The sequence below is a fragment of the Sphaerodactylus townsendi genome, linkage group LG03, assembly GCF_021028975.2.
Source record: "Sphaerodactylus townsendi isolate TG3544 linkage group LG03, MPM_Stown_v2.3, whole genome shotgun sequence".
NCBI classification, from domain to species: Eukaryota; Metazoa; Chordata; class Lepidosauria; order Squamata; family Sphaerodactylidae; genus Sphaerodactylus; species Sphaerodactylus townsendi.
Window position 1 is genome coordinate 1,670,592 of NC_059427.1, and position 26,258 is coordinate 1,696,849.

At 56.6% G+C, this 26,258-nt stretch overlaps 2 protein-coding genes and 1 long non-coding RNA gene across 5 annotated transcripts in view; all 3 read left to right on the top strand.

Annotated features, from left to right (window-relative positions):
* Positions 1–26,258, top strand: part of LOC125428558 (zinc finger protein 135-like) — a gene marked incomplete at its 3' end in the record, with an annotated part of 139,086 nt that overhangs the window by 23,082 nt on the left and 89,746 nt on the right. The gene's annotated exons all lie outside the window — the stretch shown is intronic.
* Positions 5,502–8,462, top strand: LOC125428938. Its single transcript, XR_007243907.1, has 3 exons — positions 5,502–5,561; positions 6,139–6,244; positions 8,432–8,462. It is a non-coding gene; the product is annotated as an uncharacterized LOC125428938 (long non-coding RNA).
* Positions 8,627–16,781, top strand: LOC125428781 (gastrula zinc finger protein XlCGF52.1-like). 3 transcript variants are annotated; one of them, XM_048489421.1, is made up of 3 exons: positions 8,627–8,837; positions 14,409–15,021; positions 16,195–16,781. In XM_048489421.1, the coding sequence occupies exons 1-3, from the start codon at positions 8,804–8,806 to the stop codon at positions 16,745–16,747; spliced, it is 1,200 nt and encodes a 399-aa protein (XP_048345378.1). In that variant the 5' UTR covers positions 8,627–8,803; the 3' UTR covers positions 16,748–16,781. The 3 variants fall into 3 exon arrangements, with proteins under 3 accessions (XP_048345378.1, XP_048345379.1, XP_048345377.1); XM_048489422.1 differs by having other exon boundaries at positions 14,412–15,021; XM_048489420.1 differs by lacking the exon at positions 8,627–8,837 and having other exon boundaries at positions 14,242–15,021.

Below are 26,258 nucleotides of genomic sequence, written 5' to 3' on the forward strand. Positions count from 1 at the left end.
GGGGGGGGGGGTGGGGGGGGGGGGGGGTGGGGGGGGGGGGGGGTGGGGGGGGGGGGGGGTGGGGGGGGGGGGGGGTGGGGGGGGGGGGGGGTGGGGGGGGGGGGGGGTGGGGGGGGGGGGGGGTGGGGGGGGGGGGGGGTGGGGGGGGGGGGGGGTGGGGGGGGGGGGGGGTGGGGGGGGGGGGGGGTGGGGGGGGGGGGGGGTGGGGGGGGGGGGGGGTGGGGGGGGGGGGGGGTGGGGGGGGGGGGGGGTGGGGGGGGGGGGGGGTGGGGGGGGGGGGGGGTGGGGGGGGGGGGGGGTGGGGGGGGGGGGGGGTGGGGGGGGGGGGGGGTGGGGGGGGGGGGGGGTGGGGGGGGGGGGGGGTGGGGGGGGGGGGGGGTGGGGGGGGGGGGGGGTGGGGGGGGGGGGGGGTGGGGGGGGGGGGGGGTGGGGGGGGGGGGGGGTGGGGGGGGGGGGGGGTGGGGGGGGGGGGGGGTGGGGGGGGGGGGGGGTGGGGGGGGGGGGGGGTGGGGGGGGGGGGGGGTGGGGGGGGGGGGGGGTGGGGGGGGGGGGGGGTGGGGGGGGGGGGGGGTGGGGGGGGGGGGGGGTGGGGGGGGGGGGGGGTGGGGGGGGGGGGGGGTGGGGGGGGGGGGGGGTGGGGGGGGGGGGGGGTGGGGGGGGGGGGGGGTGGGGGGGGGGGGGGGTGGGGGGGGGGGGGGGTGGGGGGGGGGGGGGGTGGGGGGGGGGGGGGGTGGGGGGGGGGGGGGGTGGGGGGGGGGGGGGGTGGGGGGGGGGGGGGGTGGGGGGGGGGGGGGGTGGGGGGGGGGGGGGGTGGGGGGGGGGGGGGGTGGGGGGGGGGGGGGGTGGGGGGGGGGGGGGGTGGGGGGGGGGGGGGGTGGGGGGGGGGGGGGGTGGGGGGGGGGGGGGGTGGGGGGGGGGGGGGGTGGGGGGGGGGGGGGGTGGGGGGGGGGGGGGGTGGGGGGGGGGGGGGGTGGGGGGGGGGGGGGGTGGGGGGGGGGGGGGGTGGGGGGGGGGGGGGGTGGGGGGGGGGGGGGGTGGGGGGGGGGGGGGGTGGGGGGGGGGGGGGGTGGGGGGGGGGGGGGGTGGGGGGGGGGGGGGGTGGGGGGGGGGGGGGGTGGGGGGGGGGGGGGGTGGGGGGGGGGGGGGGTGGGGGGGGGGGGGGGTGGGGGGGGGGGGGGGTGGGGGGGGGGGGGGGTGGGGGGGGGGGGGGGTGGGGGGGGGGGGGGGTGGGGGGGGGGGGGGGTGGGGGGGGGGGGGGGTGGGGGGGGGGGGGGGTGGGGGGGGGGGGGGGTGGGGGGGGGGGGGGGTGGGGGGGGGGGGGGGTGGGGGGGGGGGGGGGTGGGGGGGGGGGGGGGTGGGGGGGGGGGGGGGTGGGGGGGGGGGGGGGTGGGGGGGGGGGGGGGTGGGGGGGGGGGGGGGTGGGGGGGGGGGGGGGTGGGGGGGGGGGGGGGTGGGGGGGGGGGGGGGTGGGGGGGGGGGGGGGTGGGGGGGGGGGGGGGTGGGGGGGGGGGGGGGTGGGGGGGGGGGGGGGTGGGGGGGGGGGGGGGTGGGGGGGGGGGGGGGTGGGGGGGGGGGGGGGTGGGGGGGGGGGGGGGTGGGGGGGGGGGGGGGTGGGGGGGGGGGGGGGTGGGGGGGGGGGGGGGTGGGGGGGGGGGGGGGTGGGGGGGGGGGGGGGTGGGGGGGGGGGGGGGTGGGGGGGGGGGGGGGTGGGGGGGGGGGGGGGTGGGGGGGGGGGGGGGTGGGGGGGGGGGGGGGTGGGGGGGGGGGGGGGTGGGGGGGGGGGGGGGTGGGGGGGGGGGGGGGTGGGGGGGGGGGGGGGTGGGGGGGGGGGGGGGTGGGGGGGGGGGGGGGTGGGGGGGGGGGGGGGTGGGGGGGGGGGGGGGTGGGGGGGGGGGGGGGTGGGGGGGGGGGGGGGTGGGGGGGGGGGGGGGTGGGGGGGGGGGGGGGTGGGGGGGGGGGGGGGTGGGGGGGGGGGGGGGTGGGGGGGGGGGGGGGTGGGGGGGGGGGGGGGTGGGGGGGGGGGGGGGTGGGGGGGGGGGGGGGTGGGGGGGGGGGGGGGTGGGGGGGGGGGGGGGTGGGGGGGGGGGGGGGTGGGGGGGGGGGGGGGTGGGGGGGGGGGGGGGTGGGGGGGGGGGGGGGTGGGGGGGGGGGGGGGTGGGGGGGGGGGGGGGTGGGGGGGGGGGGGGGTGGGGGGGGGGGGGGGTGGGGGGGGGGGGGGGTGGGGGGGGGGGGGGGTGGGGGGGGGGGGGGGTGGGGGGGGGGGGGGGTGGGGGGGGGGGGGGGTGGGGGGGGGGGGGGGTGGGGGGGGGGGGGGGTGGGGGGGGGGGGGGGTGGGGGGGGGGGGGGGTGGGGGGGGGGGGGGGTGGGGGGGGGGGGGGGTGGGGGGGGGGGGGGGTGGGGGGGGGGGGGGGTGGGGGGGGGGGGGGGTGGGGGGGGGGGGGGGTGGGGGGGGGGGGGGGTGGGGGGGGGGGGGGGTGGGGGGGGGGGGGGGTGGGGGGGGGGGGGGGTGGGGGGGGGGGGGGGTGGGGGGGGGGGGGGGTGGGGGGGGGGGGGGGTGGGGGGGGGGGGGGGTGGGGGGGGGGGGGGGTGGGGGGGGGGGGGGGTGGGGGGGGGGGGGGGTGGGGGGGGGGGGGGGTGGGGGGGGGGGGGGGTGGGGGGGGGGGGGGGTGGGGGGGGGGGGGGGTGGGGGGGGGGGGGGGTGGGGGGGGGGGGGGGTGGGGGGGGGGGGGGGTGGGGGGGGGGGGGGGTGGGGGGGGGGGGGGGTGGGGGGGGGGGGGGGTGGGGGGGGGGGGGGGTGGGGGGGGGGGGGGGTGGGGGGGGGGGGGGGTGGGGGGGGGGGGGGGTGGGGGGGGGGGGGGGTGGGGGGGGGGGGGGGTGGGGGGGGGGGGGGGTGGGGGGGGGGGGGGGTGGGGGGGGGGGGGGGTGGGGGGGGGGGGGGGTGGGGGGGGGGGGGGGTGGGGGGGGGGGGGGGTGGGGGGGGGGGGGGGTGGGGGGGGGGGGGGGTGGGGGGGGGGGGGGGTGGGGGGGGGGGGGGGTGGGGGGGGGGGGGGGTGGGGGGGGGGGGGGGTGGGGGGGGGGGGGGGTGGGGGGGGGGGGGGGTGGGGGGGGGGGGGGGTGGGGGGGGGGGGGGGTGGGGGGGGGGGGGGGTGGGGGGGGGGGGGGGTGGGGGGGGGGGGGGGGGGGGGGGGGGGGGGGTGGGGGGGGGGGGGGGGGGGGGGGGGGGGGGGTGGGGGGGGGGGGGCTCCGGGGGGGGGGGGGGGGGGCCTCCGGGGGGTTGGGGGGGGGGGTGGGGGGGGGGGGGGGCAGCCCCTTCCTGCATGGCCAATTGGCCATGCAGGAAGGGGCTGATGGGAATTGTAGTTCCTGAACATCTGGAGAGCCGCAGGTTCCCCACCCCTGCCTTAAGGAGCAGCAGTGGCGTAGGAGGTTAAGAGCTCGTGTATCTAATCTGGAGGAACCGGGTTTGATTCCCAGCTCTGCCGCCTGAGCTGTGGAGGCTTATCTGGGGAATTCAGATTAGCCTGTGCACTCCCACAAACGCCAGCTGGGTGACCTTGGGCTAGTCACAGTTCTTCTGAGCTCTCTCAGCCCCACCCACCTCACAGGGTGTTTGTTGTGAGGGGGGAGGGGCAAGGAGATTGTAAGCCCCTTTGAGCCCCTTTGAGTCTCCTGCAGGAGAGAAAGGGGGGATATAAATCCAAACTCCTCCTCCTCCTCCTCCTCCTCCTCCTCCTCCTTCTTCTTCTTGCGAGTCATGTCCTCTGCTGCCGACAGGGACAGCTCCTGCCCTCCTCTATGTGACAGGCCTTCGAATGCTTAAGGAGATCAATCATGTCTCTCCTCAGCCTCCTCTTCTCCAGGCTGGACTTTCCCGAGTCCCTCCAGCCTTCTGCATTGGGTGTGTTCGACAGTAGAATTCAGCTCCAAGGGGGTTCTCTAGGGGAGGGACACGAGGCCTCTGGGGCTAAAGTCCTCACACCGAGGGCTTGAGGATGGGGTGAAATGGAGGGGGGCCAGGATCTGTTAGGCAGGCCCCAAAGGAAGGGGGGAGCAATGAATAGGGAGAAGAGCTTCTTATGCCCCCCCTCCCCTTATTCACACGCACCCCGGTCCTGGTCATTAAGTCCCTCAATTCTTTCCTTAGAAAAAATATTTTTTCTAGTGCTGTTCATGTATTGCATTATTGTTTTCATTGTTGATATTTGAGTAATTGGATAGAGGGTTTTATATCATTTCTGTTCAGTTTTATGCTTTTATTGCTGTTCTTTTGAGTGAGATTCCTCCATGCTATGCAAAAAGGGAAGGTACACACCAAAGTGAAAATGAAGAAAACTTGTACCAACCAGGCTACAATAATGACTTCAAAAATTAGTTCTCCCACTGGAGTAGCAATTTACTTATAAGTAACCAAAATAATTTTATAATTTTACAAAACAGTAACAAAATGTTTTGGAAAAATTGTTTACATTCTCCCATTGGAGAAATGAAAATAACTTTTTTAAATATATATACACACACACACACACACACGTTAGAACGGCACGGCAATGTAATCTAAATACAAATATAAAAGCTAGCCAGATTCTAGATAATTAACTGGCCTTGTTAAACTTCACAGCTGTTAAAGACAGGTCAAGGTTTTTCAATGTACAATAATGGTTATAATCAGGGAGGACAGCGCTCTGCAATTAGTTTATTCTTATCTATTGTGCCTCAATCCAAACACAAACCACACTTCTGATGCAATCCCACTCTATGTCAGCACAAGATTTACACTTGACCTTCGCTGACAGGAGATCCTTATGGCTGTGGATGCATATCTCCTGACCCAGTAGCCACCCAAAGCCCCTAAAACAGCCTGACCCAAAGAAACATCTTTAAGGAGCCAGAAACAGTTAAACATCCCAAAGGACCAAACAGGCATATTTCAAGGAACTTGGTATGTAGTACTGCGAAATATTACAAGCCACACTTTTGTTCTTATCCACCGTGTGTAATTATTCTCTTTTGTTTTCCTTCTGACATGTTGATATCTGCCTCCTACCCCCCACGCCCCACCCCCACAGGAAGAAGCCCGTCTTCATACCCAAGTGAGTAAAGGAATCTTTTCACTGTCAGAGGCGACCCAACAGAAGAAGATGGAAGAGCAGGACACAGGAGCACCTGGACTTGGCAAGACAGCAATGAAGGACCCCTGTTCCATCCATGCTGGGCGTGGTGTTGCATTCTGGGAGAGAGCCATGCCAGAGATTTGGGGTCAGGAGCTCCTGAACTCAGAAGTGCTTTGCCGACGCTTCCGGCAGTTCTGCTACCGTGGTGCCGACGGACCCCGGGAGGTTTGCAGCCAGCTCCATGGACTTTGCAACCACTGGCTGAAGCCAGAGAGGCACTCCAAGAAACAGATCCTGGACCTGGTGATCCTGGAGCAGTTCCTGACCATCCTGCCCCAAGAAATGCAGTGCTGGGTCAGAGGATGTGGGCCAGAGAGCAGCTCCCAAGCGGTGGCCCTGGCCGAGGGTTTCCTCCTGAGTCAGGCCGAGGAGAAGAGGCAGGCAGAACAGGTGAGGGCTTCTCTTTCCATGTTTCACGCCCCACTCCAGCTGGGCTATTTGACCTTTCCTCCTAAGGCTTCCCTGCCTGATATGGTTCAAGTTCTAAACTATCTGAACAGGAGAATAAAGAAGGAAAAAAAGGGCCAGCACTTCTTCCCTTTTTCTGGGGAATTTCTTATTCCTCCAGATAGTTCACAGTGTTGAAAGAAAACCTTATCAGGTCTACTTAGCGAAAGGCACAGAGTGTGGGAGCCGGGTAGGATCCATTTCTTGGTGTGGTGGTTGAGAGCAGTGGACTCTGCTCTGGAGAACTGGGTTTAATTCTGCCCTCCTCCTCCACATGAGCTGTAGACTCCAGTCTGGTGAACCAAGTTTGTTTGCCTGCTCCTCTACATGAAGCCTGCTGGGTGTTCTCTCTAAATTTTCTGAGCCTCACCCACCTCACAAGGTGTCTGTTGTGGCTAGAAGAAGGTAAAGAGTTTGTAAGCCACTTTGACACTCTTTAAGGTTGAGAAAACCATGGAATAAATCAAAACTCTTCTCCTTCTACTCCCTCTCAAACTTGTTGCCGTTGCTTCTGTTTCAGAGGTTGAGTCTATCTGTGAAGATGGAAGCTACGTTGGAAAGAGCTCCATTGGAGGAAGGGCAGCTGGGATCGGCCCAGGAATGTCCCCAAGACGCCCTCTCACATGGTAAGGACTCATTCTGATCGGCTGGGATTGGGGCACCCAGTTAATTCGACAAGTGGAGAATTCAGGGGGGAAAAAGGAATTCTTCTTCATCCAAATTATGGTGCTGGATGTTCAATAGTTGGGATGCCCATAAAAGTGGATAAGAAAATTCATGGAGGCAGCTCCTCACATTGATTCACAATATTCACATCCCTCTTTTCTCCATTGGAGAGACCCAAAGTAGCTCAAAACAAAAGGCAGACAAATCTCAGCCGAGTCCTTCAGTCTTGTGAATGAACAAAGTCTGCGCAGCTCTAAGAACAGTGGGCCAAATGTGTTTTGTGCTCATGCTTATTGGGGCATTTGACGAGGCACTGTAGGAAATAGAGCCCTGGATGAGGGATGTTCGATTGGGGGCAGGCAGGGGTTGGGGTGGGTGTGATGCTACGTTGATGTTGCCCAGATGTGACATCAGAGGATCAGCAGATGCTGTGGACACTCATAGAACCATTGAATCATACAGTTGGAAGAGTTTAGTTTGGTAGAACCTTTAATGGCATAGTTTAAAGCAACAGCAGCAATATACCAGCAACAATGGCAACCTCAGTTCAATGATACCATCTCCAGTACAGTTATAGCCGTTTGCTGATGACAGAGCACAAAAAGTTAGCCAGTGCTTCCAATACACTTGCAGAACCACAATCCAGCAACAGTTGGAAGAGACCACAAAGGTCATCAAGTCCAACCCCCTGCCATGCAGGAACACACAATCAAAGCGCTCCTGACAGATAACCACCCAGCCTCTGTTTAAAAACCTCCAAAGAAGGAGACGCCACCACTCTCCGAGTCAGTGAATTCCACTGCTGAACAGCCCTGACAGTCAAAAAGTTCTTCCTAATGTTTAGGTGGAATCTCTTTTCCTGCACCTTGAATCCATTACACCTGATCCTAGTCTCTGGAGCAGCAGGAAAGAAGCTTGCTCCCTCTTCGACATGACATCCCTTCAAATATTTAAACATGGCTATCATGTCCCCCCTTAACTTTCGCTTCTCCAGACCAAACATCCCCACCTTCCTAAGCCTCTCTTCGTAGGACTCCAGACCTTTTACCATTTTGGTTGCCCTCCTCTGGACACGTTCCAGGTTATCAATATCCTCCTTGAATTGTAGTGCCCAGTACAGGATGCAGTAATCTAGGTGAGGTCTGACCAAGGAAGGTCAGAGGGAGCAAGCTTGTTTTCTCCTGCCTCAAAGACTTGATGCATCCCAGAATTGCATTGGCTTTTTTGGCTGCCATATCACACTGCTGACTCATGTTCCGTTTATGGTCGTCTAAGACTCCCAGATCCCTTTCACATGTAGTGTTGTCAGGTCAGGTGTCACCCATCCTATATCGCTGCATTTCATTTTTTCTTCCTTTGTGTAGAATCTTACATTTATGTCAGTTGAAATTCATTTTGTCAGTTTTGGCCCAGCTCTCTAATCTGTCCAGGTCCTTTTGAATCCTGCCCCTGTGCTCCGGGGTTTCAGCTCTCCCTTCTATTTTGGTATCGTTTGCAGATTTGATTAAGATGCCCTCTATTTCATTACCAAAGTCATTAATAAAAATATTGAATAGCTTATTGCGATTACTCTTAGTTTCGGAATGTTCTTAATTCAGGTTCTTTCTTTTTTTGTTGTTGGCCTGGTGTGACAGTGAGTTGACAACTAACATCATATTTTGCCCGGCTGTTTTTCTTCCAGCAGCCTGGTTGGGTCTTTGGTCTGATGCAGCAGAGGTGGCGTCACATTGTTTAACTCCAGTGTTCACAGGACAAGTTTCAAGTATCCCAGAAGTCTGAAACGTGTCAGTGTCACACGCAGCCCCTGAGGCTCATGGGTACCTTGTGCTTCTCTTTTGCCTCTTCCACTGCTTTCTGGAAAGGCTGAGTCTCCTTGCTGTGTGTACTTAGGGCAGTGGTGGCGAACCTTTGGCACTCCAGATGTTATGGACTACAATTCCCCTCAGTCCCTGCCAGCATGGCCAATTGGACATGCTGGCAGGAGCTGATGGGAATTGTAGTCCATAACATCTGGAGTGCCAAAGGTTCGCCACCACGGACATAGGGCAAGGTCTCACAGTCCTGGGAATGAGGGTGCAGGAGACATGATTCATACAAGCAAATAGAACAGGAAGTGGAAGTTAATATTCCTTTTCCCTCCCTCACAGGCAGTGAAGAAGCTGTGTTGACCTGTTCAGTTCTTAGATTTGTGAAAACAGCTGCTGCACCCCCAGTCCAGGTATGGGAGATGAGCAAAGGACATTCGGGGTCTCCTCTCCTTTCTCAAGGGGACTTTTCTTTCTCCTGCAGTTGGTGCTGAGGGGCCCAGGCAAGAGGGTTTGAACGCCACTCCCTTTACACCCTTAACCCTCCCAACATGTCCCCTTCCAGCACACCACCTTTTGTCTGGCATGACCTCTGAAGACTGAACCTGCCTTTTCTTTCAGTCGCTGGTTTCTTTTGAGGAGGTGGCCGTGTCTTTCACAGAGGCAGAGTGGGCGCTGCTGGATCCAGACCAAACGGCTCTCTATGAAGACGTCATGCTGGAGAACTGTGGGATCGTGGCTTCTCTGGGTAAGGAGCTCTTTTCACAGGTGCCAGAATCACACATTTCTGCCTTTGGGATTATGCATGACTCAAAATCTTGAACAGGAATACGTTGTGTTGAGGCCTGTTCCACTATTTGCTCCCTTGTGGAAGTCTCAACTTGGCAGGATGGCAGCATAAGCTGGATTCAGCACGTGTAGGTAGAGCGACTCCATCTACCTGGTTTCTCCATGTCAGCTGAGTCCAGCGTTGTGGCCATCACCCAAACCACAGAGAGGTGTTCCGGCCTGAGGCCAACACAGGACTGAGAGGCGCTCAGGAAGACTCTGGAAGGGGCCACATCCTAATTTCTCAGTTGCCAAACATTAGAACACACTTGCCCTCCAATAGGATTACAGTGATCCCCCCTGACTGTGATCTGAAGAGCCAGCGCAGTGTAATATGTGAGAGTGATGGACTCTGATCTGGAGGAAAGGGTTTGATTCCCCCCTCCTCCTCATGAGCTCCGAGCTCTAAATTGGTGAACTGGATTTGTTTCCCTGCTCCTACGCATAGAGTTTGCCAGTCACAATTCGCTCAGAACTCTCTCAGCCCCACCTTCCTCCCAAAGTACCTGCTGTGGAGAAGGGAAGGTGACTGCAAGCTGTTTTGATACTCCTTCAAGGTAGGGAAAAAGTGGGACATAAAAACCAACTCTTCTTCTTACCCTGGTTGGGATTGTGGCCTTTGATCTTGACCAGGTTTCCATTTTTCCCGGGGTGACGGGGAGATCCTCTTCCTTGGGTTTCTTCCTTGTCTATGTTAGAACCGCCACTTTCCCTCTGCCAAAGGAGACAGGAACGTAATGGAGACTTTGGTGGAGGCAGACAAAAGCCTCACATCCGAGGAGAGGCTGGAGAGTTTCTCAAGAGAGTGTTTCCTTCCCAGATGAGCAGGCGACAAGTGAGGATCCTTCATGGCTGTGTGAAGGGAATGACCATGGAATAACCCTGGAGGATTTCTGCTTCATTTCCTCACAAGTCTTCATTTGGCAGAATCAGAAAGCCGGCTGGAAAAGGAGGGAGGATGTCCTTCTGGGGCCTGAAATCTGGGATGCTCTGAAGCTCCTTCTGGGTCTGAGCTCAGCTGTGGCTCTGCAGGGGCTGCTGCATCCTTCAATTTGGGGTAATCCAGGGACAGGTGGGAGCTTACGAAATGAAAGCCAACCTGGAAGAGGCCAACGGCCCTTTCCTGTAGCAGTCACTGAAATGCCTTTAGGGCTCACTTGCCTCCCCCACAACAGGCAACTCTTAAGAACATAGGAAAGAGCCTGCTGGATCAGACCAGAGCCCATCTAGTCCAGCTATTCGCAGTGGCCCACCAGGTGCCTTTGGGAGCTCGCGTGCAGGATGCGAAAGCAATGGCCTGCTGCTGCTGCTGCTGCTGCTCCTGAGCACCTGGTCTGCTAAGGCATTTGCAATCTCAGATCAAGGAGGATCAAGATTGGTAGCCATAGATTGACTTCTCCATAAATCTGTCCAAGCCCCTTTTAAAGCTATCCAGGTTAGTGGCCATCACCACCTCCTGTGGCAGCATATTCCAAACACCAATTACACGTTGCGTGAAGAAGTGTTTCCTTTTATTAGTCCTTATTCTTCCCCCCAGCATTTTCAATGAATGCCCCCTGGTTCTAGTATTGTGAGAAAGAGAGAAAAATTTCTCCCTGTCAACTTTTTCTACCCCATGTATAATTTTATAGACTTCAATCATATTCCCCCTCAGCCGTCTCCTCTCCAAACTAAAGAGTCCCAAACGCTGCAGCTTCTCCTCATAGGGAAGGTGCTCCAGTCCCTCAATCATCCTCGTTGTCCTTCTCTGCACTTTTTCTATCTCTTCGATGTCCTTTTTGAGATGTGGCGACCAGAACTGAACACAGTACTCCAAGAGCAGTCGCACCACTGCTTTATATAAGGGCATGACAATCCTTGCAGTATTATTATCAACTCGTTTCCTAATGATCCCCAGCATAGAGTTTGCCTTTTTCACAGCTGCCATGCATTGAGTTGACATTCCCATGGAACTATCAACTAAGACGCCCAAATCCCTTTCCTGGTCTGTGACTGATAGCACTGACCCCTGTAGCGTGTATGTGAAGTTTGGATTTTTTGCCCCTATGTGCATCACTTTATGTTTTGCTACATTGAACTGCATTTGCCATTTCTTAGCCCACTCACCTAATTTATCAAGGTCCGCTTGGAGCTCTTCACAATCCTTTGTGCTTCTCACCACCCTACATAATTTGGTATCATCCGCAAACTTGGCCACCACGCTACCCACCCCTACTTCCAGGTCATTTATGAATAGGTTAAAGAGCACTGGTCCCAAAACAGATCCTTGGGGGACACCACTCCTTACATCTCTCCATTGTGAGAATTTCCCGTTTACACCCACTCTTTGCTTCCTGTTTCTCAACCAGTTTTTAATCCATAGGAGGACTTCCCCTCTTATTCCCTCATTGCTGAGTTTTCTCAACAGTCTCTGGTGAGGAACTTTGTCAAAAGCCTTTTGGAAATCCAAGTAGACATTGTCCACTGGTTCCTCCTTATCCACATGCCTGTCTACACCCTCAAAGAACTCTAGTAAGTTTGTAAGACAGGAGTTGCCTCTGCAAAAGCCATGCTGACTCTTCCTCAGCAGGTCTTGCTTTTCTACATGTTTTATAATTTTATCTTTAATTATAGATTCTACTAATTTACCAGGAACAGATGTCAAACTGACTGGCCTGTAATTTCCCAGGTCCCCCCTAGACCCTTTCTTAAAGATTGGTGTGACATTGGCCATCTTCCAGTCTTCAGGAATGGAGGCAGATTTCAGGGATAAGTTGCATATTAATGTGAGAACATCAGCAATTTCATGCTTGAGCTCTTTAAGAACTCTTGGGTGAATGCAATCTGGGCCAGGAGATTTGGTAGCATTTAGTTTATCAATGGCTGCCAGAACTTCTTCCTTGTCTACCACTATCTTTGCTAGTTCCTCAGATTCACCTCCTATTAAACTTGGTTCAGGTGCATGAATTTTCCTCACCTCCTCTTGGGTGAAGACAGATGCAAAGAATTCATTCAGCTTCTCTGCAATACCCCTATCATCTTTTAGCACACCTTTTGTTCCTTTGTCATCTACAGCTTCCCTGGCTGGCTTCCTACTTTTGAAGTACTTGAAGAACTGTTTGTTGCTGGTCTTGATGTTCGCAGCCATGCGTTCCTCCTAATCCTTTTTTGCCTCCCTTACAACTAACTTGCTTCTCTTTTGCCACCATTTGTGTTCCCTCTCATATTCTTCATCAGTCGACATTTTCTTTTTTCTGATAATTTCCTCAACCTTCCTTGTTAACCATGGTGGCTTTCTTTTGGACTGGGCGCTGCCTTTCCTAACCTGCGGAACACATTCCCCCTGAGCTTTTATGACTGCGTTTTTAAATAACCTCCAAGCATCTTGGAAAGTTTTGACTCTTTTGATTTTCCCTTTCAGCTTCCTGCACACTATCCCCCTCATCTTTGAGAAATTTCCCTTTCTGAAGGCAAATGTAACTACATTAGTAGTTGTCACTTGTTTGCATGCAGAGACACTGAATCTGACAGCATTGTGGTCGCTGTTCCCTATCGGCTCAACACCACTGACTTCCTGCACCAGGTCCTGGGTCCCACACAGAATTAGATCTAGGATCACCTCTCTTCTGGTTGGTTCCACAACCATCTGCTCTAAGCCACAGTCATTTAGCATACCCAGGAATGCTCTCTCCTTACTATGACCTGAACATGCATTTTTCCAGTTTATATGGGGATAGTTAAAATCGCCCATTACCACGACATTTTTGTTTTTGTTGGCCTCTCTAATTTCTTTTTCCATCTCAGAATCCCTTTGTGTGCTTTGGTCAGGGGGACGATAATATATTCCTAATATTAAACTATCCTTCACACTTGGTATCGATATCCACAGTGCTTCTGTAGAGGAATCAGCTCCCCCTGCATTGTCTATTTTATGTGACATTATGCTCTCTTTGATGTAGAGGGCCACCTCACCCCCAATGCGCCCTGTCCTATCCTGCCTGTAGACCCTGTTACCTGGGATAACAGCATCTCACTGGTTCTCCTCATTCCACCATGTCTCTGTAATGCCCACTATATCAATGTCCTCCAAAACTATATACTCCAGCTCCCTCATTTTAGGTCGAAGGCTTCTAGTATTAGCATAGATCTTCCACAAATCACGAGGGTCTGTTCTGGAAGTGTTGGGTTTACTCAGTGAAATACTGCCCCCCCCCACCCTTCCCCCAAGCAAATGCTGAAAACCAGCTCTTCGTGGTTATCTTCACAACTACCATGAACATCTCTGTACAGTTACAGGACTGGAGATCGTGGTAACTTCTTATGGAGAGCCAGTGTGGTATAGTGGTTAAGAGCAGTGCAGTCCAATCTGGAGAGAGGGGTTCAAGTCCCTGCTCCTCCACTTGAAGCCTGCTGGGTGACCTTGGGCTAGTCACAGTTGTGTAAGGATGTCAGTTGTAATGCCTGCCCTCCTTCCATCGCACTCGACCTTGGCAACATTCCTTGAGTTGGGCTGCGCGCCCAGAGTGTTGAAGTAACCTTGCTTTCTGTCTTATCGTGTGTGTTTGAAGCTCGCTCTCTCTCTTTCTCGTGGGAATGTGTCTGAGCCTCTCGGGGGGTGGGGAGTGTTCGACGTAGCTCGTAAAAGCAGTGCGTCCTGCGGGGAGAGTTGTCTCAGAACTTTATCGGCTCCACCTACTTGACAAGGTGCTTGTTTTGGGGGGTGAGGGAAGGAATGTGATTTACAAGCCACTTTCAGACTCTTTAGGGTAGAGAAAATTGGGAATATAAAAGCTTTCTCTTCTTCTCTTTAATCATAAGTAGCACAGATGCAAAAGAGCTGCATTATAAGTCAAATGTGAACAGCAGGGGGATGATGGTTTGCCATTTCCTGCCCTTAAAGTGCAAGGGGTACACAGAATATAAAACCTGCTGACCTGGAGGGCCTTACTGGGGATAAGGTGGGACTGGAGCTCAGTTGGAGTGGCGGAAAAGAAGATCTGATCAAGAAAATGGTCACCCGTTAAAGAGCAGTGGCTGATGTGTGGCTTGGCTTTTTGCCCCTGTGCTAACTGGACCTCTTTCTGTTTTCCAGCGGGACATGTACAGGAGATGGTTGGGGGAAACCAGGAATTCTCTGTGGAAAAATACCAGGATTATGTTTCTGAAGGAAAGGTTGAAGACAGAGACAGACCACCGAGTCAGAAGGGAAGCCATGCAGAGAACATCACTCTTATTTCTCAGAGTCACATTCCCTTAGGAGAGAAATTGTACGACTTCCTGAAGTGTGGAAAGACCTTCAGTCAGAAATCAGCTGTTTCATCCCATCAAATTCAGTCAGGAGAGGGGGTGCATAAATCATTAGATTGCAGAACAAGCTTTTCTGATGCAGCAGGCTTGAATGTCCTTTTAAAGTGTATAATAATGTAGTGAAACATTTGTGTGTGGATGGAACTTCTAGGGAAGATCAGACTTCCTTCTGTGGATTCTAACAGGATTTATCTTTTTATTCCAGCAGGAGATGGGCAGTTGAATGAGAGTGATGAGACAGAGCTAAATAAAGTCCAGAACGAAGATTTGAAAGGAATCTTCAGGAATCGAGGTGGACCTAATAAGAAGAAAGGAAGTCCCATGATGGATAATAGGGAAAAACCTATTTCATGCCAGGGCCAGGATTTCAGTGAACTAATCCAAACAGCAGAGGAAATACATAAGTGCTTGGACTGTGGGATGACCTTCTCAGATCAAAACGAATATGAGATCCATCTGCAAATGCACAGTGGAAAGGAGACCCATCAATGCTTGGATTTTGGAAAGAATTATGTTGACAAAACAGAGCTACCTAGTCATCAAAGAACAGATAAAGGAGAGAAATCTTATAGCTGTACAGACTGTGGCAAGAGGTTCTCAGGAAAATCAGATCTTTCTCAAAACCATTGTGGGACTCATTCAGTAGACAATCCATTGATCCGCATAGAGAGTGGAAAGTCCTTCTCTGGTATAAGAAAGGGTACTGTACATCTTCCAAAGCACAGTATAATAAGAGCACATAAATGCTTTTCGTGCGGAAAATTCTTTAGCTGCAAATCAAAGCTCCTGGTGCACCAAAGAACTCACACAAAGGAGAGGCCTTTTGAATGCTCAGAGTGTGGAAAGAGATTCAGTGAGAGTGGCAGTCTTAAAAAGCATCAAAGAACTCACACAAAGGAGAGACCTTTTGAATGCTCAGAGTGTGGAAAGAGATTCAGTCAGAGTTGCAGTCTTCATCGGCATCAAAGAACTCACACAAAGGAGAGACCTTTCAAATGCTCACAGTGTGGTAAGAGATTCAGTTGGAATGGCAGTTTTCAACGCCATCAAAGAACTCACACAAAGGAGAGACCTTTTGAATGCTCACAGTGTGGAAAGAGATTCAGTGAGACTGGCAGTCTTAAAAGGCATCAGAGAACTCACATAAAGGAGAGACTTTTTGAGTGCTCAGAGTGTGGAAAGAAATTCAATTGGAGTAGCAATCTTCAACGGCATCAAAGAACTCACACAAAGGAGAAACCTTTTGAATGCTCACAGTGTGGAAAGAGATTCAGTCGGAGTGGCGCTCTTCAACGGCATCAAAAAACTCACACAGGTGATAGACCTTTTGAATGCTCGGAGTGTGGAAAGAGATTCAGTCAGAGTGGCACTCTTCAACAGCATCAAAGAACTCACACAATGGAGAGACCTTTTGAATGCACACAGTGTGGAAAGAGTTTCATTCAGAGTGGCAGTCTTCAAGAGCATCAAAGAACTCACACAAAGGAGAGATCTTTTGAATGCTCACAGTGTGGAAAGAGATTCAGTGAGACTGGCAGTCTTAAAAGGCATCAGAGAACTCACATAGAGAGACTTTTTGAGTGCTCAGAGTGCGGAAAGAAATTCAATTGGAGTAGCAATCTTCAACGGCATCAAAGAACTCACACAAAGGAGAGACCTTTTGAATGCTCAGAGTGTGGAAAGAGATTCAGTCAGAGTTGCAGTCTTCATCGGCATCAAAAAACTCACACAAAGGAGAGACCTTTTGAATGCTCACAGTGTGGTAAGAGATTCAGTGAGACTGGCAGTCTTAAAAGGCATCAGAGAACTCACATAAAGGAGAGACTTTTTGAGTGCTCAGAGTGTGGAAAGAAATTCAAGTGGAGTAGTAATCTTCAACGACATCAAAGAACTCACACAAAGGAGAGACCTTTTGAATGTTCTGAGTGTGGAAAGAGATTCAGTCGGAGTGGCGCTCTTCAAAGGCATCAAAAAACTCACACAGGTAATAGACCTTTTGAATGCTCGGAGTGTGGAAAGAGATTCAGTCAGAGTGGCACTCTTCAACAGCATCAAAGAACTCACACAGGTGAGAGACCTTTTCAATGCTCGGAGTGTGGAAAGAGATACAGTCAGAGTGGCACTCTTCAAGAACATCAAAGAACTCACACAAAGGAGAAACCTTTTGAATGCTCAGAGTGTGGAAAGAAATTCAGTTGGAGTCGCAGTCTTCGACAGCATCGAAAAACTCACACAGGGGAGAGACCTTTTGAATGCTCAGAGTGTGGAAAGAGATTCAGTCACAGTGGTGATCTTAAAAATCATCAGAGAACTCACACAAACGAGAGGCCTTTTGAATGCTCAGAGTGTGGAAAGAAATTCAGTTGGAGTCGCAGTCTTCGACTGCATCGAAGAACTCACACAAAGGAGAGGCCTTTTGAATGCTCAGAGTGTGGAAAGAAATTCAGTTGGAGTCGCAGTCTTCGACTGCATCAAAAAACTCACACAAAGGAGAGCCCTATTGAATGCTCAAGAGTGTGGAAAGAGATTCAGTCACAGTGGTGATCTTAAAAATCATCAGAGAACTCACACAAACGAGAGGCCTTTTGAATGCTCAGGAGTGTGGAAAAGAATTCAGTTGAGGCCGCAGTTCTAATTGCACGGGCTAGAACTCACACAAAGGAGAGGCCTTTGAATGCTCAGGAGTGTGTTGTTCAGTTGGAGTCGCAGTCTTCGACTGCATCAAAAAACTCACACAAAGGAGAGCCCTATTGAATGCTCAAGAGTGTGGAAAGAGATTCAGTCACAGTGGTGATCTTAAAAATCATCAGAGAACTCACACAAACGAGAGGCCTTTTGAATGCTCAGAGTGTGGAAAGAAATTCAGTTGGAGTCGCAGTCTTCGACTGCATCGAAGAACTCACACAAAGGAGAGGCCTTTTGAATGCTCAGAGTGTGGAAAGAAATTCAGTTGGAGTCGCAGTCTTCGACTGCATCAAAAAACTCACACAAAGGAGAGCCCTATTGAATGCTCAAGAGTGTGGAAAGAGATTTGATCACAGTGGTGATCTTAAAATCATCAGAGAACTCACACAAACGAAGGCCTTTTGAATGCTCAGAGTGTGGAAAGAAATTCAGTTAGATTACTTGATCTTGACTGCATGAAGAGAACTCACACAAAGGAGAAACCTTTTGAATGCTCAGAGTGTGGAAAGAAATTCAGTTGGAGTCGCAGTCTTCGACTGCATCGAAGAACTCACACAAAGGAGAGGCCTTTTGAATGCTCAGAGTGTGGAAAGCGATTCAGTCAGAGTTGCAGTCTTCATCGGCATCAAAAAACTCACACAAAGGAGAGACCTTTTGAATGCTCAAGAGTGTGGAAAGAGATTCTGTTGGAGTGTCCATCTTCAACAGCATCAAAGAACTGACACAAAGGAGAGACCTTTTGAATGCTCAAGAGTGTGGAAAGAGATTCCGTCATAGGAGCATTGTTCAATAGCATCAAAGAACTCACACAAGAGAGAGACCTTTGTAGTGTTCATTTTAAGGCACCTGTCTACTCTCAGATGGGGTACCCCAATTTGATCCCCTTCTTCTCATAATAGTTTGGAGGGCACCCCCTGTATAACAGAAAGTGCCTTTTTATGCTCAGTGTGTAGGAAGAGATTCACTCTGCAACGCTAATTCTTTTGTTCTTTGTGTTCTTTTCTGCTTCTTCACTCTATATGCACATTTCTGGAATGCTGCATTGAGGCTGTTGATGCTTTTTCTTTAATCTTTTGCTTCATTTTTAGCTTGAACAATTAGTTTTCTCGCTCATTCTTCAAGCTTTTTAATTTCCTTTGGCTGCATAAATTACCTTTCCACAGTTCAAGAGCTTAATTGATAACCACCCGCCTCTTTTCTTCTTTCTACCTTTTCTCAGCCATCTGTTATTTAATCATCTTTCTAGAATTGTATCACAGACCCAGCCTTGCTCAAAGACAGAAATCAATACTCAGAATTCCTTTTTTATGGATGGCAAGCAGAGGACAGCTAATCAATTTATTGTCTCAATGGTTGGATTCTTACAAGCAACAGATTATATGTTCCAAGCAAAAATATGTCAGTCTCCTCGACCCACTACTCAGGCAGGAAACAGAATTCCCAGAGAAGCTGGAGGAAGGAGGGGGGAGAGAAGGAGGAGGACAGCAAAGGCCGTTTCACCCAGACATACACATTCCAAAAGGGAGATAACATTGTTGACGATAACTCTCTTTCAACATCTAACCCAGAGAATAATGACATCAATCTGTAGGTTTAAATAGCCATGTTTCAGGTAGGGTTTTGGAGGTGCCACTGCTTGTGTGGCTGTAAGGGAAGACCTGTCGTGGGAAGGACAGAGCTGGGGAGAGCGTCCTTTCTGAGTCTCCGTTTGTACCCTAGACGGTGGAATACCTCTGTGCCAAGATGTTAATTGGAGGCATCATCCTCTGCTGTTTCCAGTCCTATCTGACTTATGGATCCCAGAAGTGGAGCTAGGGAACCCCTGCTTGACACACACCACAGTGTCCCCAAGACTCTCTCTTGTCCTCTGTGCTTTGGAATCTTGAATGTTCTGTTGGATGTTGAGAGGCCAGGCAGTGTTTCTGCTGGAGTCCTTGTTCAGCCTTCGAATGTTAGGCTCTTTGGAAGCATTGGACAGGATCTCTTTCCAGTGCCCTCTCCTTGCTTCAGACAGGAGGCTGGTTCCAATGTTTACCCCAGAGCTGGAAGGATTATCAAGAATTCCTTTTAACAGCACTGTTTAAGAAGGTTGATAGAGTTGGAAATAAATGTCCACCGGTTTAATGTATTCAGTTCTGAAAATATAAGTCAACAGTTTTTCTATGCTTGTAGTCAATAAAAAAGAATTCTACTTTTTAAAATTTATTTTATTTTTGGATTTATATCGTCCCCTATGCCCAGAGGGCTCTTGGCAGCTTACAACACAATTCAAACAATCCATAAATATTAAAATATAAATCCACATTTGAAAATAACCAATTCACAATTTAAAATGTAAAATAATTTAAAATGAACGCTGTAATGATAATAACTGATGACATAATTTCATCCTTTCCACCATCCATCCTTCCCTCCTCTCCCTCCCCCCAGACATCAAAAGTTGTTATCGTGTTCAGACAATCCAACTGGCCAGTTGGAAAAGATCTGATGGAACAGTCATGTCTTGAAGGCCCTTCGGAATTGACATAGATTAAGCTTGGACAGATTTATGGAGGAGAAGTCGATTTATGGCTACCAATCTTGATCCTCTTTGATCTCAGATTGCAAATGCCTTAGCAGACCAGGTGATCGTGAGCAACAGCCGCAGAAGGCCATTGAAGGCCATCCTACATGTGAGCTCCCAATGGCACCTGGTGGGCCACTGCGAGGAGCAGAGAGCTGGACTAGATGGACTTTGGTCTGATCCAGCTGGCTTGTTCTTATGTTCTTATTATTGTAACTCATTCTGCAGTGGCCTGCCATTGAACCTAATCCGGAAGTTGACACTTGGTTAGCACGCGGCCGCAAGGCTCCTAGTTGGAGCCTCAAGTAGGGACCACATAACATCTGTCCTCTGCCACCTTCACTGGCTGCCTATCAGGTGCCAGGTAATCTTCAAGGTATTGGTTCTGACCTTTAAGGCCATGAGCATTCTTGGACCCACAGACTTCAGGGACCACCTCTCCCCAAACTGCCCTAGTAGGTCCCTCTGTTCTTTGGAGGGGAACCTCCTGGAAATCCCCGGCCCAAAAACTGTCCAGCTGGTTTCGACAAGGACCACGGCCTTTTCAGTCCTGACCCCCTACCTGGTGGAATATGCTCCCAACTGAGATCAGGGCCCTGCGGAACTTGAGTTGTTTCCGCAGGGCCTGTAAAGTGGAGCTATTTTGCCGGGCTTTCCCTGGTGGCCAGCCGATCTGATATCTATCTTTTTGCCTCGTAGGGGGCGGGAGATATTCAGTTTTTAAAGTCGCCATCTGGAGTTAGTTTTTTAGTTTTGGTTAACTGTTTTATGTATTTATTAATTTGTCATCTGCAAACTTGATTAGCATGCCTTCTATTCCATCATCCAAGTCGTTGATAAAAATATTGCACTGGGCCCAGGACAGAATCCTGTGGCACCCCGCTAGTCTCGTCTCTCCAGGATGAAGAAGAGCCATTGATGAGCGCCCTGTGAGTTTGGTCAATCCACCAATTACAAATCCATCTAATAGTAGCATTGTGTCGGCTCCTGAGATCAGACAACAAACCATTTGATCGTTTCAAGGATTTTATTGACAGACTTGCAAGGAACAAAGGAAGACGATTCTGGTGAAAAGGCACCAAGCAGTTGATAATATGGTTAGCATGCTCCCCACCCCCACATGGGAACAGTGAAGCACAGAGAAGTCCAGACTGGATGCCCACCCCAGCAGTAGACTCCCGAGGCCAGACGGTTAGATACCGTGTTTCCCCAAAAATAAGCTGCAGCGTGATTTTTCGGTGTTTTTGGAGGGTGCTTGAAATATAAGCCCTACTCCAAAAATCAGCCCTATTCACAAATTCCCCGCACAGCCCCCACCCTGCACCCCCACCTACCCCTGAAATGCCCCCACTACGCCCCCATATCACCGTGGCCACCCCCTTCTGGAACGCCCCCGCCACTCCTCCAGAATGCCCCAGAACACCCTCGCCCTCTGGGGCGCATAAGAGACCTGCCCCCCAAATAAACCTTAACGCAAATTTTGCTGTAAAAATTAATATAAGACCCTGTCTTGTTTTTGGTGAAACATGGTAGCAATACTAGAACCAGGGGGCATCCATTGAAAATGCTGGGGGGAAGAATTGGGGCTAATAAAAGGAAACACTTCTTCACGCTACGTGTGATTGGTGTTTGGAATATGCTGCCACAGGAGGTGGTGATGGCCACTAACCTGGATAGCTTTAAAAAGGGCTTGGACAGATTTATGGAGGAGAAGTCAATCTATGGCTACCAATCTTGATCCTCCTTGATCTCAGATTGCAAATGCCTTAGCAGACCAGGTGCTTGGGAGCAACAGCCGCAGAAGGCCATTGCTTTCACATCCTGCATGTGAGCTCCAAATGGCACCTGGTGGGCCACTGCGAGTAGCAGAGAGCTGGACTAGATGGACTCTGGTCTGATCCAGCTGGCTCTTTCTTATGTTCTTATTAAAGCACCTGCAAAAGCGAAAGGAACTCTCCACAACTCCTCCTCCCAGCTCCACAGCCCTGACACATTGTCTAGTTCACATTTCATTAGCTTACATTATGGGGCACCTTGTCAAAAGATTTACTAAAATCAAGGCATGCTACGCCAGTGGTGGCAAACCTTTGGCATTCCAGATGTTATGGACTACAATTCCCATCAGCCCCTTCCAGCATGGCCAATTGGTCATGCTGGCAGAGGCTGATGGGAATTGCAGTCCATAACATCTGGAGTGCCAAAGGTTCGCCACCACGGTGCTACGCCCACAGCATTCCCTTCATCTACCCAGCTTGTCACTCTATCAACAAAAGAGATAAGATTGGTGTGGCACGACTTGTTTTTCAGAAACCCATGCTGACTTTTGGAGATCACAGAAGGCTTTAGAAGGAAAGTGGACCAATTCATGGAGGATGGGGCAATCAGTGGTGACTGACTGTGGCGGATTTCTACTCCCAGCCAGCAGTAGCAGAGGCAATACGCCTCTTTGTACCCATTGCTAGGAAGCATTGGGGTTGGATGCTGTTGCAGTCATCCTATATCTGGGCTTCCTAGAGACAGCTGGTTGGCCACTGTGTAATCACAGTGCTGGACAAGATCCATCAGGGCTCCTCTTCTGTTTTTAAGTCCATTTCACTCCAACACTGTTGTCCTGATCCAGTGGCCCAGGGAAAATCTGAAAATTAATTAGGTACTAAGAATTAGTTACTAAGAGTCATTGGAAGAGACAATAATGCTAGGAAAAGATGAAGGCATCAGGAAGAGAGGAAGACCCAACCAGAGATGGATTGACTCAACCAAGGAAGCCACAGCCTTCAGTTTGCAAGACCTGTGCAAAGCTGTTAACAATAGGACATTTGGGAGGATATTGTTTCATATGGTTGCCATGAGTCACAAGGGAGCTGGAGGCACATAACACACAATACTAAGACTTCACAAAGGGCATTATTCCTATCCATGCTCATGTAACTCAGCACAAAGCTGGCTACAAAAATTCCTCTTGATACTATAAAACCCTTGCATAGTGTTTGTGTGTGTGTGCGGGGGGACTTATTCACAGCTATCCCTGCCCACATGCCACCCTAACGAATGATGCAGAGACGGAGAGCCCCTCCTGTGGCACTAGCCAGGTCAGCCTAAAGGAATCATTTTCCGCTTCTCATGCTTTCCGCCTGCCTCTCATGTCAGCATATCTCCAGCTTCACAGCCAAGGAAGAACGTGTCCTCAATATGATACAGCAGCCCTGCGGTAGGAATACTCATTTCATCCACAAGACTGCTGATGTAAATTATTATCTTAACCCAGATACTTACCCTTCTGTAACTGACTTCTTCTGACCAGTGGCCACCTTACAGAGCACCCCATTGTTTCTCCAACAATCCACCCTGACACCTCCCAGAGGTTGTCCTGACATCCCCTAGGGTTGGCCTGTCACCCCAAGAGGTGGGCCTTCCCCCTATAAATCCCCCACCCTCCAAAAAAAAAAACCTTTCGCCCAACACACTTCATTATCAGGGCATATCACCCACAAACCCCATACCCTCCTTCTATTCCAATTCTGTTTTCCAGTCTAACTATATCTTAGGAATACTGTGTGTGCAAGTTGATAGAATCATAGAGTTGGAAGAGACCCCCAAGGGCCATCAAGTCCAACCCCCTGCAATGCAGGAACACACGAAGCACTCCTGGCATATTTCACCCAGCCTCTGTTTAAAAACCTCCAAAGATGGAGACTCCACCTCTCTTTGAGGCAGGGAATTCCATTATCGAACAGCCCTGTCGAACAGGACAATCTTCCTGACCTCTCAGGGTCGTGGACACTTCGGACCATCCGGACCCTTCTTTTTTTTTTTAATAAAAAATATTTATTAAGTTTTAAAATTGATAACATAGCATCTTAATTAACATCATTCAAAAACTTTTAAAATCATATTCAGGTATTATATAATGTCAATCAGATTAAGTTATTCAGCTTGTAAATAATTGTATCTCTACCTAAACTATTTATTAGCTCCTGTTTATATATGCTATACAGTTCAAACCAAATATTAAAATAGAATAATAAAAATTAACAAAATACAAAATATAAAGCTAAGAAGAACTAAAATATACAAGGGAAGGTAGAATGACATTTCTCCCCCTACCCTCTTGTACTAATTTTGTAGGTTTACTTCCTAAATTATTCACGTGGGGGGGGTGGGGGGGGGGGTGTGGGGGGGGGGTGGGGGGGGGTGAGGGGGGGGGGGGTATTGGGTGGTGGGGGGGGGGGGGGGGGGGGGGGGGGGGGGGTGGGGGGTGGGGGGGGTGGGGGGGGGGGGGGGGGGGGGGGGTGGGGGGTGGGGGGGGGGGGGGGTGGGGGGGGGGGGGGGTGGGGGGGGGGGGGGGTGGGGGGGGGGGGGGGTGGGGGGGGGGGGGGGTGGGGGGGGGGGGGGGTGGGGGGGGGGGGGGGTGGGGGGGGGGGGGGGTGGGGGGGGGGGGGGGTGGGGGGGGGGGGGGGTGGGGGGGGGGGGGGGTGGGGGGGGGGGGGGGTGGGGGGGGGGGGGGGTGGGGGGGGGGGGGGGTGGGGGGGGGGGGGGGTGGGGGGGGGGGGGGGTGGGGGGGGGGGGGGGTGGGGGGGGGGGGGGGTGGGGGGGGGGGGGGGTGGGGGGGGGGGGGGGTGGGGGGGGGGGGGGGTGGGGGGGGGGGGGGGTGGGGGGGGGGGGGGGTGGGGGGGGGGGGGGGTGGGGGGGGGGGGGGGTGGGGGGGGGGGGGGGTGGGGGGGGGGGGGGGTGGGGGGGGGGGGGGGTGGGGGGGGGGGGGGGTGGGGGGGGGGGGGGGTGGGGGGGGGGGGGGGTGGGGGGGGGGGGGGGTGGGGGGGGGGGGGGGTGGGGGGGGGGGGGGGTGGGGGGGGGGGGGGGTGGGGGGGGGGGGGGGTGGGGGGGGGGGGGGGTGGGGGGGGGGGGGGGTGGGGGGGGGGGGGGGTGGGGGGGGGGGGGGGTGGGGGGGGGGGGGGGTGGGGGGGGGGGGGGGTGGGGGGGGGGGGGGGTGGGGGGGGGGGGGGGTGGGGGGGGGGGGGGGTGGGGGGGGGGGGGGGTGGGGGGGGGGGGGGGTGGGGGGGGGGGGGGGTGGGGGGGGGGGGGGGTGGGGGGGGGGGGGGGTGGGGGGGGGGGGGGGTGGGGGGGGGGGGGGGTGGGGGGGGGGGGGGGTGGGGGGGGGGGGGGGTGGGGGGGGGGGGGGGTGGGGGGGGGGGGGGGTGGGGGGGGGGGGGGGTGGGGGGGGGGGGGGGTGGGGGGGGGGGGGGGTGGGGGGGGGGGGGGGTGGGGGGGGGGGGGGGTGGGGGGGGGGGGGGGTGGGGGGGGGGGGGGGTGGGGGGGGGGGGGGGTGGGGGGGGGGGGGGGTGGGGGGGGGGGGGGGTGGGGGGGGGGGGGGGTGGGGGGGGGGGGGGGTGGGGGGGGGGGGGGGTGGGGGGGGGGGGGGGTGGGGGGGGGGGGGGGTGGGGGGGGGGGGGGGTGGGGGGGGGGGGGGGTGGGGGGGGGGGGGGGTGGGGGGGGGGGGGGGTGGGGGGGGGGGGGGGTGGGGGGGGGGGGGGGTGGGGGGGGGGGGGGGTGGGGGGGGGGGGGGGTGGGGGGGGGGGGGGGTGGGGGGGGGGGGGGGTGGGGGGGGGGGGGGGTGGGGGGGGGGGGGGGTGGGGGGGGGGGGGGGTGGGGGGGGGGGGGGGTGGGGGGGGGGGGGGGTGGGGGGGGGGGGGGGTGGGGGGGGGGGGGGGTGGGGGGGGGGGGGGGTGGGGGGGGGGGGGGGTGGGGGGGGGGGGGGGTGGGGGGGGGGGGGGGTGGGGGGGGGGGGGGGTGGGGGGGGGGGGGGGTGGGGGGGGGGGGGGGTGGGGGGGGGGGGGGGTGGGGGGGGGGGGGGGTGGGGGGGGGGGGGGGTGGGGGGGGGGGGGGGTGGGGGGGGGGGGGGGTGGGGGGGGGGGGGGGTGGGGGGGGGGGGGGGTGGGGGGGGGGGGGGGTGGGGGGGGGGGGGGGTGGGGGGGGGGGGGGGTGGGGGGGGGGGGGGGTGGGGGGGGGGGGGGGTGGGGGGGGGGGGGGGTGGGGGGGGGGGGGGGTGGGGGGGGGGGGGGGTGGGGGGGGGGGGGGGTGGGGGGGGGGGGGGGTGGGGGGGGGGGGGGGTGGGGGGGGGGGGGGGTGGGGGGGGGGGGGGGTGGGGGGGGGGGGGGGTGGGGGGGGGGGGGGGTGGGGGGGGGGGGGGGTGGGGGGGGGGGGGGGTGGGGGGGGGGGGGGGTGGGGGGGGGGGGGGGTGGGGGGGGGGGGGGGTGGGGGGGGGGGGGGGTGGGGGGGGGGGGGGGTGGGGGGGGGGGGGGGTGGGGGGGGGGGGGGGTGGGGGGGGGGGGGGGTGGGGGGGGGGGGGGGTGGGGGGGGGGGGGGGTGGGGGGGGGGGGGGGTGGGGGGGGGGGGGGGTGGGGGGGGGGGGGGGTGGGGGGGGGGGGGGGTGGGGGGGGGGGGGGGTGGGGGGGGGGGGGGGTGGGGGGGGGGGGGGGTGGGGGGGGGGGGGGGTGGGGGGGGGGGGGGGTGGGGGGGGGGGGGGGTGGGGGGGGGGGGGGGTGGGGGGGGGGGGGGGTGGGGGGGGGGGGGGGTGGGGGGGGGGGGGGGTGGGGGGGGGGGGGGGTGGGGGGGGGGGGGGGTGGGGGGGGGGGGGGGTGGGGGGGGGGGGGGGTGGGGGGGGGGGGGGGTGGGGGGGGGGGGGGGTGGGGGGGGGGGGGGGTGGGGGGGGGGGGGGGTGGGGGGGGGGGGGGGTGGGGGGGGGGGGGGGTGGGGGGGGGGGGGGGTGGGGGGGGGGGGGGGTGGGGGGGGGGGGGGGTGGGGGGGGGGGGG

What these genes read in the sequence shown, in the direction of transcription:
- LOC125428781 (XM_048489420.1), top strand. Translation starts at nt 14,342, where the DNA reads ATGGAACTTCTAGGGAAGATCAGACTTCCTTCTGTGGATTCTAACAGG. An exon ending in AGAACTCACACAAAGGAGAG is followed by an intron (nt 15,022 to 16,194) that starts GCCTTTTGAATG and finishes CACAGGTAATAG; the next exon opens with ACCTTTTGAATGCTCGGAGT.